The sequence below is a fragment of the Orbicella faveolata genome, unplaced genomic scaffold (genome assembly GCF_042242905.1).
Source record: "Orbicella faveolata isolate gen_17 unplaced genomic scaffold, um_ofav_v1 contig_25, whole genome shotgun sequence".
Classification (NCBI taxonomy): domain Eukaryota; kingdom Metazoa; phylum Cnidaria; class Anthozoa; order Scleractinia; family Merulinidae; genus Orbicella; species Orbicella faveolata.
In genome coordinates, this window is record NW_028301553.1 from 28,405,266 (window position 1) to 28,419,379 (window position 14,114).

The following is a 14,114-nucleotide window of genomic DNA, read 5'->3' on the forward strand; positions in this document are numbered from 1 at the left end:
CTGAGTTAATTTGAATTTGAATTTTGATAAGACACAAAGTTCACTCACAACTTTCAACATATAGTAATGTGCACTGCAGAAGTGTTAATTATTTATATTATTCACCGGCAGCCGAGTTGATGTTTTAACGTTTGATCACACCTTACACTTGTCGACTTGCCGGGAACCAAGCATTCTTTTAGAGCAGAGCTGGTGTATTTGTATGTTAATGCCACAAAAAACTTGTCTTTCATTGAATTTAATGACAATTAGTAACCTCAGCTCCTCCCGAAGCTGACTGACAGGGCGGAATCAATCAACAACACAAAGGCCATCTTTGGTTTCATTTGAATATTTTTATGCATGATTATAATGGCGCAGACACCGAGGTGAGCACGGGTGCGGATGGTCTCGACTAGCCTCGCAGCTAGTCGCGTCAATGACTGAATCGTTTTGGAACAACTTCGCGCCTGGCCATGGGAGTTGTTGAGGTTGGAAGTTTCTTCCGATTTCTCTTCATTCTGGGATTTATGTCAGTACAACAATTGTCTGTCACAGGTAAGCTGGCTCTGGCTGTGATTTAAGCACTGTTGCAATGGTCGAAGTCACGCCATTGTCGTTGAGTCTTTTACTTCAAAGGAGTTATCGCTGTATTCGTAAAGCCTTTCACTTTTAACTTGCACGAAGGTGTCAAGGTATTCTGCACCCGTTAAACGAAAGACCCACGAAACATCCAGTTGCTGTCATGATAGCGCATCGTGTGTGAGATTGTTGAACACCACACCACGCTAGCTCCAAAACTCATAATCAACCCGCCGTTTTAGCCGCCCAGCATCCTCGTACAGAACTAAAGAAAACTTAATAAATCGCTTTATCCTTGGCTATTTTTTCGATTGTGTACAGTATTCAGGTATAATCACAAAGTTTGCCGCTGTGATATCAACTGTCTGCCTCTTCGTTTAATAACAAAGGTCTCATCGGGGACATTGTAAATATAAAATTTGGCAGGTCATTTAACTGAAGGACAGAAACCACAAATTAGTTAGCCTTGATCATAGCTTTACTCTCTCGCCACAACAAACGAAAGATAAATGTTAAATCTAGATTCTAATAGCAACGTTTAAAACTTTCAAGTTATCGACCTTATCAAGCATAAGATTTTCAAGGAAATCGAACATTCGACTTTTGTAATAAACGTTTCATTGCACATTCACACTGAATTACTAAATTTATTTATCATACATAGAAACTTATTGGCATCTTTTGCTGGAAAGGCTAAGGAATCAACTTTCCGTTCTCCAAACTTAACGCGAACCCAGGATAAAAGTTGACCGAAGTATTAATTTCTCAAGCCTGTGAGAGCATCCGGTTTTTTCGGCTCTTGTTTCTCGCCAAAAGCCGGATGCTGTCGCAGGCTATAATTTCTCTTGTATAACAATGTTTTTCACTGCTTATATTTTGTGTAAGTTGAGATTGCTGAAACTCAAAACTGAAGGAAAGACAATATAAACAGAAAACCTAACCAAAAAGTTACAAAACTGAACTCAAAACTCGCGCTTATCTTGAGTTAGCTTAATAGTGCTTTGAACAACCTGGCGCTTAAGTTAAGGTTTTGCAAACTCCCTTTAGACAATTCTTCTCTCCCTTTTATTTTAAAAATGCCGAATCCTATATATCGTGACGTTAACTAAGAGAGTAATTCTTATCTTGTTTAATTTTAAAAACGTCTGCTTGCATATATTTCTTCAACGTTTTTGAGTAATGTTAGTCTGGTATTACAAAATTAATTTATGTCTAATTGCTCCATTACTAGTGACTGATATTAAAATTGCATTTAAATAGAAGTTAATCAATATTTTGGTCAGCCTATTCAAGAGAGAATTGGTCCTAATTTGTTAAACTCACCAAGATGATGTATTGAATTTTAATATATAAAAATTGAATTCTTCCATCATATTCAATGCTATTTAACTGTCTCCGTCATCTATCTGACGGCTCGCATTCTCTGTTTTGAATTTTTTTCTGTACTTACTCGTGTTTTTTTTAGTCTGGCCATTTTTCGCTCCCACAGTAAAATATTTTCTCAAAATTAGGTTGAACTGAACTGTTTTGTTCGCAATTCAGTCGCTTTACCTTCTACTTCGATGCAAAATTGCCGTTGGCTATGATGCATTTTAATTTCGTCTGTGACCCTTGCACAGCTGTGAGGCTAAGTATGAGGTTAAATAAACCTTTGATCTGAATCAATAGAACGTTTACTAGTACAACCAGTTCATGGCAGTAGAATATACTGGAACTGTGACAAGATTGGCTGCTGAAAAACAGACAGTGTTTCGTGCCCTTATTGTCTTGTGTCCGCTGCCTGTTTTTCGCAGGTTAGCACCGATCAAAAGGCTTCAAGACTCTTTTTAACTCGGGGGAAATAGAATCGAGTAGAACCTGAAACCGAAGCGCAGAAAACGATGACCCTAAGACTCCTCTTCATCTGGAATACGATCGAAAGCGCACGTTTATCCAGTCGATCGATTCGGTAAATCTTGACGGTCAAATTAACCAGAAATGCCCCCAATTTGTAGGTTGTTTTAAAAAAAACTGTTTAGGGACAGGTGAAGAAAGCTACATTTCGGTCAGTGTAAAATGCCTTCGACAGTTATCAATGACATTGAAGACGCCAGAATTCGGAGGCATCATATTCCTCTCAGGATCCTAGATTCAAGAGAGTGAGCGTGGACAAGTGTTAAATTAAATAGCCATAGACTCTATGAAGTCCTTAGTGTGCCTCGTGTATATGCTAGGGTTCGTCCTTGACAGAGAAGGCATTGTCTCCTGATAAGTGCGTCCTCGAGACCCGCTTAACAATTGTTGCCTTGTTGTTTGTTTGTATACGAATCAGTGATCGTTTTCTTCTCTAGTGAATCAACATTTAGAGGTCGTGAAAAATTCGATAATTCATTTTATTTCAAAATTCTTGGTATATTGTAATAGCCAGTTCTATAAGCTTTTAGGTATCTACAGTTTAAATCGGGTGCGTTACATCCCTTGGACGCGAGACACCTCTTAAGATACGGTAACCTCAAAGCGTGAATTCATTCCAAGATGGAATGATAATTGCTTTAGCATCCACATTTTTTCAGAAAACGTGGACAAAAACTGTTTTCACCTTTTAAATCTAACTTGAAAATCTTACTGGCCCCTTACTCAAAGTCGCGAAACTTGTCAGTTCAATTTTGTAAAACAGTCGTACTTCTATTAAGCGGCGACCTATTAAACGGCCGCCCCTACTGGGCGGCCAGTAATCGAAGTCCCGATGAGGGCTTTTCTTTTGTTTTTACCGCTATTTTAAGCGGCCAGCCCCCTTTCAGCGGCCACTATCCATTTCCCTGAGAGTGGCCGCGCGGTTTAACTCAAGGGGTTGAACTGTAGTGTCTATAGCTTCGTTCGTCGAAAAAGACAACTTAATCAAAGCATGGTAACATTTTTTTTTTTTTACATTTACAGATGCTGAGATCGAAATGTTGCGGAATGGAATCACCACGGTGGGAAAGACTTTCCGAGTTGTCTGTAAAGTCACGAACGAAAGATTCGTGGGCTGGTATGACCTGAACGGCAACAGAGTGACAAAAATCCCGGATGAGGACGAACTACCGGTGGAAAAATACTATGTGGAAGTTCAAAGCAACAGTTACACGCTTGTGATTCAGGATGTTGTGGTAGCTGATGGTGGAAATTACACATGTAGAGGAGACAAGACGATCAAGGTCTTCACTCTTTATGTCGAATGTAAGTAACCTTGTTATTCAATAGAGAGCTTAAGCAAACCAACGACGGTAACGGCAACGAGAACGCCACGAAACAAAAGATATAATGAGCAGAACAATGGCTGTGCACGTGTGTTTGTACATGTACAAATCTTTGTACATTTCTTTACTGTCTTCTCCAAGACAACAACGTGAAATGAGTAAGTCAAGAGATTGGTAAGTTCTGTGTATTTAGAAGAACGCGAACGACGGCGGCTAATTTGCGAATTAGACAATTGCGAATTTCGAAGGTAAAATATAAACTCATTTTTTACTAGGCGTTATCCTCGGCGTCGCCGTCTTAGTATTGCATTGCGCATCCCTACTGCGCACGATTTTCGCGTCATTAGCGCGCGCACCTGAGCGCGTGCGCGTACAAAACGTAAGACATTTCCCTCAAACTAAGCTTGATAGCGAAATAAATACTCCTTTTCTCTTAAACGAGCACGGTGACCCCCGATTTTTTTTTTCAGATATTTGCTAAGAACAGTCTAATAAAGAAAATATTTCAAGAAGAAAAAAAAGTTTGATAGTAAAACATGAGTTTTTTAGTTTTGGAAAATAGTTCCGTACTGCGTTTATTTTGGCCAAGGCGAGGACTTCAAGCTAACCACGGAACTGTCCGAAAAAGTGCAATATTCCCACAACCAGGCAATCAAAAACGGCTTAAATGAAGCAACACTGGTTTTGTGAATAAAAGAAGCTTTACTTTCAAGCTAAAATTTTGTGTCTTTCAAGTAGCCAAGACTTAATTCTGTATGAAGGTGATTCGAATTTTTAACGCGCAACCAGTAAAAATACCCCATTTTAAGAGCCTGCTGACGCGTAAACAAGCACGGTGACCCCCATGTTTTTATTGCATTTTTTTAATGTTCTTATCATGAATGTTAATTATGCCGAGTTTCAAAAAAAGTTTTCATAGTAGAACACATTTCAAGGGAATCACTTTAAGGTTTCTAATTTCAGTTTTGCAGAAAGGAAGGAATGAGCGAGAGAGCACAATGCAGTAATTTTGAAAATATGGGAAACGAGAGTTAGAAGGCAAAAGTTTTATTAAATGAATTCGTTAGTTGATTTGTCAGTTATTTTAATTATAGTTGCAAGCCGTAGACTCCGGAGCGAAGTTAGGGGAAGCGAGAGAAAAATAAGGAACGTTTGACATCCTATAACTTCCTCCTCCACCCCTGTACTCCCATTTTACGATTTTCCGGAAGAAGTAAACAAAAACCTAGATCATTAGGGTACCAACAATGAAAGGTTAATTTTGTAGAATAGTAATCGTCATATGACAGAAACTCAAGAGAGTTTTAAAAAGCTTGAAATTTACTGTTTTGAGCTGTTTTCTAATCCTGATCTTCTCAAAGATCCAGCTTAAATTTCCTCTTGTTGTTGGCATGGTGTAGTCCATGCATGGTGAGAGTCCACAGGTATCTTTGTAGTCTGCCGAGGTCCTGAGTCATGTCTCATTCCTTTATTGTTTTATTCGTCTAGTCTTCGTCACAGAGTCTCCTCGGGATCAGAACCTCTCCGTTGGCAGGTCCCAAGTGATAAGATGCTCAGCTGAAGGCTATCCCAAGCCAACTTTTAAGTGGTACAAACAGCGCCGGCTGGTCAAATTCTCTGACCCTCGTTTCACTCTTCTGTCTAATGGCTCCCTGCTGATCAATCCAGTACACGAGTCGGACACTGCGGAATATATTTGTCGCATCACACAGCTAGGAACTGAAGAAGGCACTAATCTACGAGAAGAATCAAAAGACATCCAGGTTACAGTGTACGGTACGTTTGTATTATTTTTGTTTAATTATACTTGTAAACTTGTTGAATCATACTTGTAAGCTTGTATAACTTGTATTATTTTTGTTGAATAGTGAAGCGCGCGAGTGACGTCATAACTCAGACAAACTCAGACAAACAAAACGGAATGGTGGAAGATTTGACGCTTTTTTAAGGGCGTAAGCAAGTGTTCCCAAAACAAATTTTAAAACGAAAATTTGGCGTTCATTTTCCTCCTATTTCTCTCGGAACACGCTTATGTTGTCTGACTCTCGCGGGGTTCCGTTAATTTGCATTCTATTTTTAGACTTCGCGCGCTTCGTTATTATACTTGTAAGCCAACTGTCCCCTGGGGGTGGGGGCTATTGTCACGCGCAGCAATGTTGCAATGACGTACTTAGCTGGACCCCCGTGGGGATTAATCGTGGAGGCGCGGTGGCGGAGTGGTTAGGGCGTTGGACCTTGGAGAGAGCGGTCTTGGCTCGTACTGGCCGGGGTCATTTCGTTATTAGGGAGGGGGATAGAAATACTCCTACTCCTACGAAAACTGGGATAATCTTCGGTGGTGTGCACCACTTGGCCCGGATCAGACTCTCTTTTTTACGTGGGCTTAATCGTTGCAACCATCATATATTAGTATTATATCCAAATCCAAGAGAATACCCTATCCCAGATCCGTTCGCTATATATTTCAGAGCTATTAAAAATCTAATTCTATCTGTTAGTCTTGTTTTATCAAATCAAGCTATTTTTTTTTGGTTTGATAGTTTTGGATCTTTCTCGGCAAGTCGTCTTTCCAAGTCATCTTTCCAAGTGTTCGTAGAGATTCCAAGCACTCGAGATTTCTCCAGAAGTTCTTAGTCGCTTAGCAACATATGCGGGGTTGGTCCAGTTTAGGAGGCCGATCGAAATTCTCCATCGACTGATAGATACAGCGGCATTTCTAAATCCATTTACACACGCTTTCAAAATGGTGCGGCTTATTCTGTAACAGTACTTCATAAATTTAACATTAATCTCATTGATCCTAGGTCCGCCAAGAATAAACCTCGAAAAGTCCTCGTCCTCAAATCTCTATTCTTACATTGATAATCCTACACCTGTCACAATAATATGCCATTGGTGGGGTTTTCCAGTTCCTGAGCTCAGCATTAAGAAGAACAACAAAGCATTACCAAGTGAAGATGTGAAGATCGACGGCCCAGAGCTTGAGGCCACTATAAAGATTGACAGCGAAGACGACTTTGGAAACTATACGTGTCACGCTTCTAATAGGTTTGGGGACGCTACTCATGACTTAAGCGTCACGAAAGCAGGTAAGTGGTATTGTCCAGTGGGACGGGAGGGCTGGGGTATTTTGTCGTTTGAGAGTCACTTATCTCGGCTTGCTAGACTGTTAACTTGCTGTTGTTTCAGTATTTTAGTATTACATGACATTATTGTAAGTCCACTGCATTTAATACCGCATTGAAGAATGTTACAGGCTCACATGTTGAAAGTGGATTACGGATATGAGTATTTGCCAGTTGAAATTCAAAAATGACGTCGCCAAAATGTTATTGGTTGTCATATTCAACACTTCTTGTTCAGTTTGAATACTTGGAAACATTATTTTAAACTTCCCGTTGTCTTTTTTGGAGAGGCATCTTTCTCAAAGGGAAGTTATTTGCAGTAAATGATTGACGTACAGCCGAGGCCAGGGTGGGTTTAAAGATGATTTCCAGTCCGTACTGCGCATTCTTGAGAGTTTGTTTGCGTTTTTTGTTTTGTTTCATGTAAGACATCATAAAATGTAGACATTTCGCAACTACTTACATGAAGGAAATTCAAAGTTTCAAAACAACCGCCATTATGGATGCGAAGCGGTAGAAGCCTTATGCTTTGTTCTTTCTTATATCACTTGATGAAACAACTTCGCAGCTGTAAAAATCAATGAAGCTGTTGGAGAAAGAATTTGAAAGGCCTAAAAGATAAGGTATGTGGTTCATAACGAATAACATCGATTCGCATTCCATCGAGTGAGTCGCTATAATGTTTATAAACATTAGGGTGCTGAGACTGCGCAGTACGGACTGGAAATCATTTTTAAGGGTCGTTTACGTGAGGTGTCGTATTGGAGAGGTGCTTATTAATCAAGAAGGTGTTTGCTGTAATAATGTGATGGTCAGAAAATGAACAACCTTTTCATTATTGTCTCGCTAGTTCTTTTGATTCCTTTGTCTTGAACGTCATTTCAGGTAAGCCCAGTCCTCCTATTAATATCACGTTCGCCACCACCTGTGATCATCTGACAGTGGCCTGGAACAAACCGGAATCAGATGGTGGTCTACCGCTGACCCATTACAAGATAGAGTTAAGGGACGCGATAGAATTGCTTGACGAAGTTTTTGTTGGTGTTCAAACGAAGAGATTTACCTTCACAAGTAGAGAAGGCGTGAATCCTCGGACACAGTACACGGTCGCTGTACAGGCCTTCAACAAACTTAACGACGGGACAAAGGGAGAGCGCGTTGTTATGTCTGCTTACTGTGAGTATTTTGCAAGTAATTAGTTTCATAGTTTGTTTCTATATAAACCCAGTGACGCTATCAAGAAAATGGTGATTAGGTCAATAGCCAGGCGCGCGGCAGATAGCGTAGCCGGTAAAAAGCGCGGGAAATTATGAAACTTGTGAAAACCGCGAGAAAGCAGGCCACCGGTGAAAAAAATAGCGGGAAATCACGTAACCAGTGAAAAGCGCGAGAAAACAAGTGAAAGCGCGGGAAAGCTTGTATGCAGCCGGCAAAAATCCTGAAAGAGCACTTTTAAGTGCTCTCTCAGGATTTCAGGATTTCCTCTCCAGATTTCCCCATGCTTTTAACCTCTTTTGAAAGGTTAAAAGCGTGGGGAAATCTGGAGCAATTGCGCGTTGATTTTTAAAACAATAAACCGATTAGAGGGGCCATAAACCAATACAGACGATGCTAAGCGCATGTAAAGATAGACGACCTTGATTATTGACTGCATGATCTGTTTTCTAACCGGTAAAGTGATGTGGTATGACTATCTATAAACAATCAACAGCTCGGGTAGGCTCTTACGCAGACGCTCTTTGAGCTTGTCGCGCAATCTTCTTCTCCCAAGAACTGATTGAGCAACGTGAATAGCCCTATGTTTCAGCAGACGTTCGTGGAGGTGGACGATTGCGTGAAGAACCCAAAGAGCGTCTGCGTAGGGAGCTACAGCTCGGGAAGTGAGGCAGCAAAGCCATCAAAAATAAAGCCTCATGTCTAACAACGAATCGAAAAAGTACTACTCACAATAATTACGTGCGGAATTTTGTCCCGACAACAGGCCCTCCTAGTGGACCATTCTACATAACTAACACAGTCACGCAGTTGAACGCGACAAGTTTCACGCTAAAATGGACTCGCCCACCCCAGGATGGTGGCGATCCTGAGCTCAAGTACGATATCGAATACAGCAAAGCCAACTCGGAAGGGAAGTTTGTTCACTGGAATTCTAAGAAGAGTATCACAGGACAAGAGTACAACGTGACGGGACTGGAGAGGGGGTCTAGGTACCAGTTCAGAGTGTTCGTGTTCAACATTGTCGGAAGGAAAAGAGAACCCGCGAGCAAGGAGTTTAACGTGATCAGCGGTGATGGTGAAGGGCCTGGACCGACGCGTGGACCAGGTAATGGTTGTAGTTATTGCTTTGTTTCGTCACTGTTTCCACTCCCTAGGAATGGGAAAATCAAGGGGGGTAAAAGTCGTTAGGGGGTAGGGGACATGCGGGAATTCCTGCTTCCCGTGTAGCTTCGGCCTTAAATGTCCCATTGGATTTGGATCTTTTGCACCTTTTTCCAATTTTGCCTTTTCAGTTTTTCACTTTGCCTGCTTTCACAGTTGGTGCCCTAGCACTGGTGCCTAGCCACCAGCGCAAAATAGTATTGCGCTCAGACACTGGTACTCCAAGCGCCCGAGTGCAAGGTCGGTACCTTGTACCCGGGCACGGGCACTGTGCCCGAATTCTGGTGTGAGTACTTGGAAAAAAAAATTGTATTGATATTAGTGCCCAGCGAAAACCATAATCGGGCACCAAGTGTGAATATAACCTTTCTGTTCCCTCTACAACCTGTTGCTGTTTCGTTCTTAGTTTCAAGTATTTCTGATCTTTTTTGAGTCCACAATAGCGAGAATTTTGGGGTGAACGACGATTGTAGCTACATTTTGTATGCCTAATTTTAGCTTTCGACTAGAAAAGGTTTCGTCAAATACACGTCGTCTCCGTTTTATTTTCAATGGTGTAGGTGGAATCACTCAACCCGACCTGGTTTACGATATGTCCATCAACTGCACGTCATTTTACATGCAAGTGAACTTTGCCCTCAAATCGTCTTATCTGAATGTGGAGACTTTCCACTTCGACAACAAATCGTGCGGCTCCTACGCTGCCAACTCTACTCATGTCTCCTTAAGAACACCGCTGGATGCTTGCGGGACCACAAGCAGGCAGACTGAAGACTCCCTAACGTATTTCAATAAAGTTGTGGCTGAGACAAAAGACAAGGACAAGGGATACGTCGTCGAATTCCCATTCTCCTGTACTTACAACAGGCGCGATACTATTGGAACTCCCAGTTTTCAACCCAGGAAAAAGGTCACCGTTTTTGAAGGTAAAATGACTTTTTTCGGCTTGTTGTTGCAGTAAGATAAGATAAGATAAGAACTTTATTAACGTGTCGAGGTCGCTAGCATACAATGCATACAGTATTACTAGTGAGTAATCTTTTCTCTTCCGTAGAAGATTCTTTACTTTGCTTTCTATTCAGTGTCACAGTAAGGCGGGCTGAGTTTGGGGCTGAGCAGAAGTTAGGAGAAATTTTGTTTGTAGATCAAATTCTCCCAACGGGTACTTATTGTGATATATATTAACCAGCAATAGGATTTGTAGTATTATCAAGGTAAGGTGTTAGTATAGTGTGATCATCTGGGTGAGGGTAGTTCTGAAAAGAACTGTTGTTGGTGACTGAGGTTTTGACAGCCTGAGCGGAAGTCATCTTCAGAGTCAAGTGAATAGTGTTTGTCAGTCGATGGCGTTTTAAGTCTGGTCTGTCGAATGTGATTGGTCAGTTTAGCCATGATGGTATTGGCTGTAAGAAAGAGTTACTAAACATCGAGTGTCAATTAAACTCGAGTTGTTAAAAACTTTTTTTCGGCCATATTGCTCGAAGAATCGCACGCCTTTCCCGAGACTCGCCTCTATCGATCTTCAGTGGGCGCTTGCTAAGCCAATCAGATCGCAGGTTTCCTAATAATAATACTAATAATCTGATTAGTCATGCTGGTGTAGATTCCTCTCATCACCCCTTCCCCCTAAAACTCCCCCTCACTACTCCTCACTCGCTCGTCAGCTAAGGTAGTGGCCACACTTTCTTTTTTCAGAGGGCTACGGGAACTTCTCATTCGAGATGGGTCTATACCGGAGCTCCGAGTATGCGTCCCCGTACGATGTTTCAGAATATCCGGTCACCATCAACCCGTTTGGCCAGTTATACTGTCAGGCTAAACTGGATTCCTCGGACCCAGACCTCGTCCTCCGGACCGACACGTGTGTGGCCACACCCTCTATGGATCCGTCACACAGCGTCCAGTATACATTTATTGAAGACGGGTAAGTGTTGTATAACAAAGGTTTTATGACTTCTATCTGATGTGCTTGGTGACGTTAAGTTGAGACCTTATGGAAAAACTATCATAAAAGTGACCTCCACTCCCAAACTCGTTTCCATGTACATCCGTTTTCTTCGTTAGATACGGGGGCAAAAATAAGCTCCAGTCTTCGAAGTCTGGCGCGTGATGACTTATATATCGATAGTGGCGCTCGATTTAAGTTTCCGCATCCTGAACCTACCAGGATCATTAACATCACTGCTCCCCACTGGATTCACTGGATGAGGTTCTGGTCATTGCCATAACCCGGAACACAACACAATGTCCACAGCCAGGGCGCGAAACCCGGACCACTTCATCCGGCAGCAAATTAAAAGCGACAACCATGTAGGCTGCCAAGTCATCCATGTGTGTAACATTTATGTTTACAATATAGCCTCTCCCCCTCCCCCCTAAAAAAAATACGCGCTCTGATTGGTTAAAAATCATGTTTCTTTTAAACAATTAGATCATGAGCTCGAGATTTCTATCGCGTGATAGTTGACGAGGGAGCAGCCCGAGTCAATCGAAACTGTTTAGGCGCGAGGTAATCGGTATCCAGTGTTTTTATTGGCCAAACTTGGTCAAACGTGTGGTAAATATTCTTGTGCTTGTGTTATGCCTGAAGAAAAAGGAAAAATTTTGATCCTTGTGCTTGGGGTTGTGCTTGTGCTTGCACTTGTGCGTCAAGGCCGTTTTCACGGTGAAATAAGAATTATTGTGTTTGAGCTTGTGCTTACGTCGCTAGTGAAAACCACGCTTAACAAGTAACATGTTTATCTATTATTACGGTGAAATTTCTTTTTCTTCACTAGTTGTCCCGTTGATAACGGAACTCGCTACACTCACACGATGACTGATACGCAACGGTTTCAGTTAATACCATTTCGCTGGATCAAAAATTATACGCTGGTTTACCTTCATTGCAACGTCATCGTCTGTCATAAAGACCAACCCTCGCGGTGCAGTAAGGGATGCCAGCCCTCGAACCCACGACGCACGAGGAGTACTGGGAATGAAGAGGAGCATCGTGTCACTCTTGGTCCTGTCATGCTTCGGGAAACGCAGCGATCTGAGTCTCACATTGTGTACAAAGGTAACTCAGATTCACTTTGCCTCTTAAGAGGCTGTGAAAATGTTTAAAACGGTTTCAACTTTGCCACACTTGAACCTAGTTATAAGGCTTAGCTTAGCTTTAACTCAGTTGTAGCGATTCACCGACCATTATGCAGATCGTCACTGGTTGGACTTCAGCTGAGATCGGTGAAATGAGGAATTTGTTTTCGACTCCAACTTGTCTCCAGACTTTAAAAAAAAACCTTTTTATCTAATTTCCAACCATCATCTGAACCAATTTTTCAATTCCCAAACGTTAATAAGCTGAGAACGACGAATTTACGATACGGTTGATATGACAAACGCTACCCGATCGTTGACCAATTCGACTTGGGTAGACGTGCATGAAAACCAGATTGGCCATTCTAAATATTGTAATTGGTTATTTAATTTTAATTTTTTTAGTTTGACCGAAAAGGGTTTAAAGTTTTCGATAGGACACATATCGCCATTGAAAAATGTATGGTCCCAGTAGTTCTCTACTTAGGGGGAGCCGAGATGGCGCAGTGCATCCCCACCTATGGATCGAGTTCGATTCAGGCCTGATGCCATATGTGGGCTGAGTTTGTTGTTGGTTTTTCTCTGTGTACTCCGGGTTTTTCCTCTCTCCTTAAAACACCAACACCTTCAAATTTCAATTCGACCAGGTTAGAGGATTCGCTTTATAAACTGACGAGCTTCCTTTCTTAAATTTTGTTTATTTATCTATTTATTTATTTATTTATTTATTTATTTGTTTGTCTATTTATTCATTTCCTGCAGATCCCCATTTGGGTACGCCTGTTGCATCCAGTCTTCCTCTGTGGATAGTAATTCTCATTATTTTTGCCACTGCAGTCGTACTTGGTTTAATGCTCTTTGCCGGCGTTCATCTCTTTTACTTTATAGCTTCGAAATCGCAAGATGGCGGCTCGAATGAAGTTCAGAGACACTCAGAGGAAGTGGAATTATTTCGTTCCGAAAATGTTTAGAATTATAACTTAGCAAGAGAAATAAGGGGTATATCATTAATCAAAGGCTATCATTTTATAAAGACATAGTAGACTGCTATCATTCGTAAATATGTGAGATATTAGGGGGATTCAGAGAGCGACAACGGTGTGAGTAGTTAAATTAATAATCTTAAAGCAATAGCTCTGCAATAATGCGCAAATTCTGCCTCTTTTTTGAGAACGCAAACCACGATCAACCTCAAATGTTGCTGCTTGTCGAGCTTGAACACAGCTTTACATATTTAGCTACATGTTTAAGTAGCTCAGGCAATGCAAAGAGAAACAAAAGAATTAATATTCAAGCAGATAATTGCGCGGTAACTTTAATTTTCAAAAGATGTTTTCTTATTTACTTCCTATTTAAACTAGAAGGAAGCACTTTCCAAGCTTTCCGGTAGAGATCACTGCTATTTCTTTTTTTGTGGACTTCAATGTTTTCCTTTGTAGATACCTTCATAGTGACAGGAGATCTTCACACGGCTGAGACAATCTTGTATTTGTTGAATTTCATCCTTGTACAAAACTCACCTTTGGCTTGAAAATGGAGGATTAAAAAACCGAGACTTTTCAGTGTACGGCTGCTTTGGCGGGAAAAGCGCGCGTGTAGCGTTTACGTTTCGCCGCGGTGCAGATACAGTTATTTATATATCCGCATAATAGTCCGTTCTTACAGTCTACATGCAGTGAAAATGAAATGTTGTCTGTTTCATGAATACCCGGGAATGCTTGTGTTCGAGACAGTTCGGCGACTTACACATTCT

The 14,114-nt window shown here is 41.3% G+C and overlaps 1 protein-coding gene across 1 annotated transcript; it reads left to right on the forward strand.

Annotated features, from left to right (window-relative positions):
• The first annotated feature begins 193 nt into the window (after nt 1-193).
• Nucleotides 194-13,923, forward strand: LOC110041449 (uncharacterized). Its single transcript, XM_020746734.2, has 10 exons — nt 194-537; nt 3,478-3,759; nt 5,268-5,555; nt 6,584-6,868; nt 7,790-8,080; nt 8,886-9,227; nt 9,844-10,209; nt 10,979-11,207; nt 12,061-12,341; nt 13,124-13,923. Exons 1-10 carry the CDS (start codon nt 456-458, stop codon nt 13,330-13,332), a joined length of 2,655 nt encoding a protein of 884 aa, XP_020602393.2. The 5' UTR covers nt 194-455; the 3' UTR covers nt 13,333-13,923.
• Nucleotides 13,924-14,114: the final 191 nt, after the last annotated feature.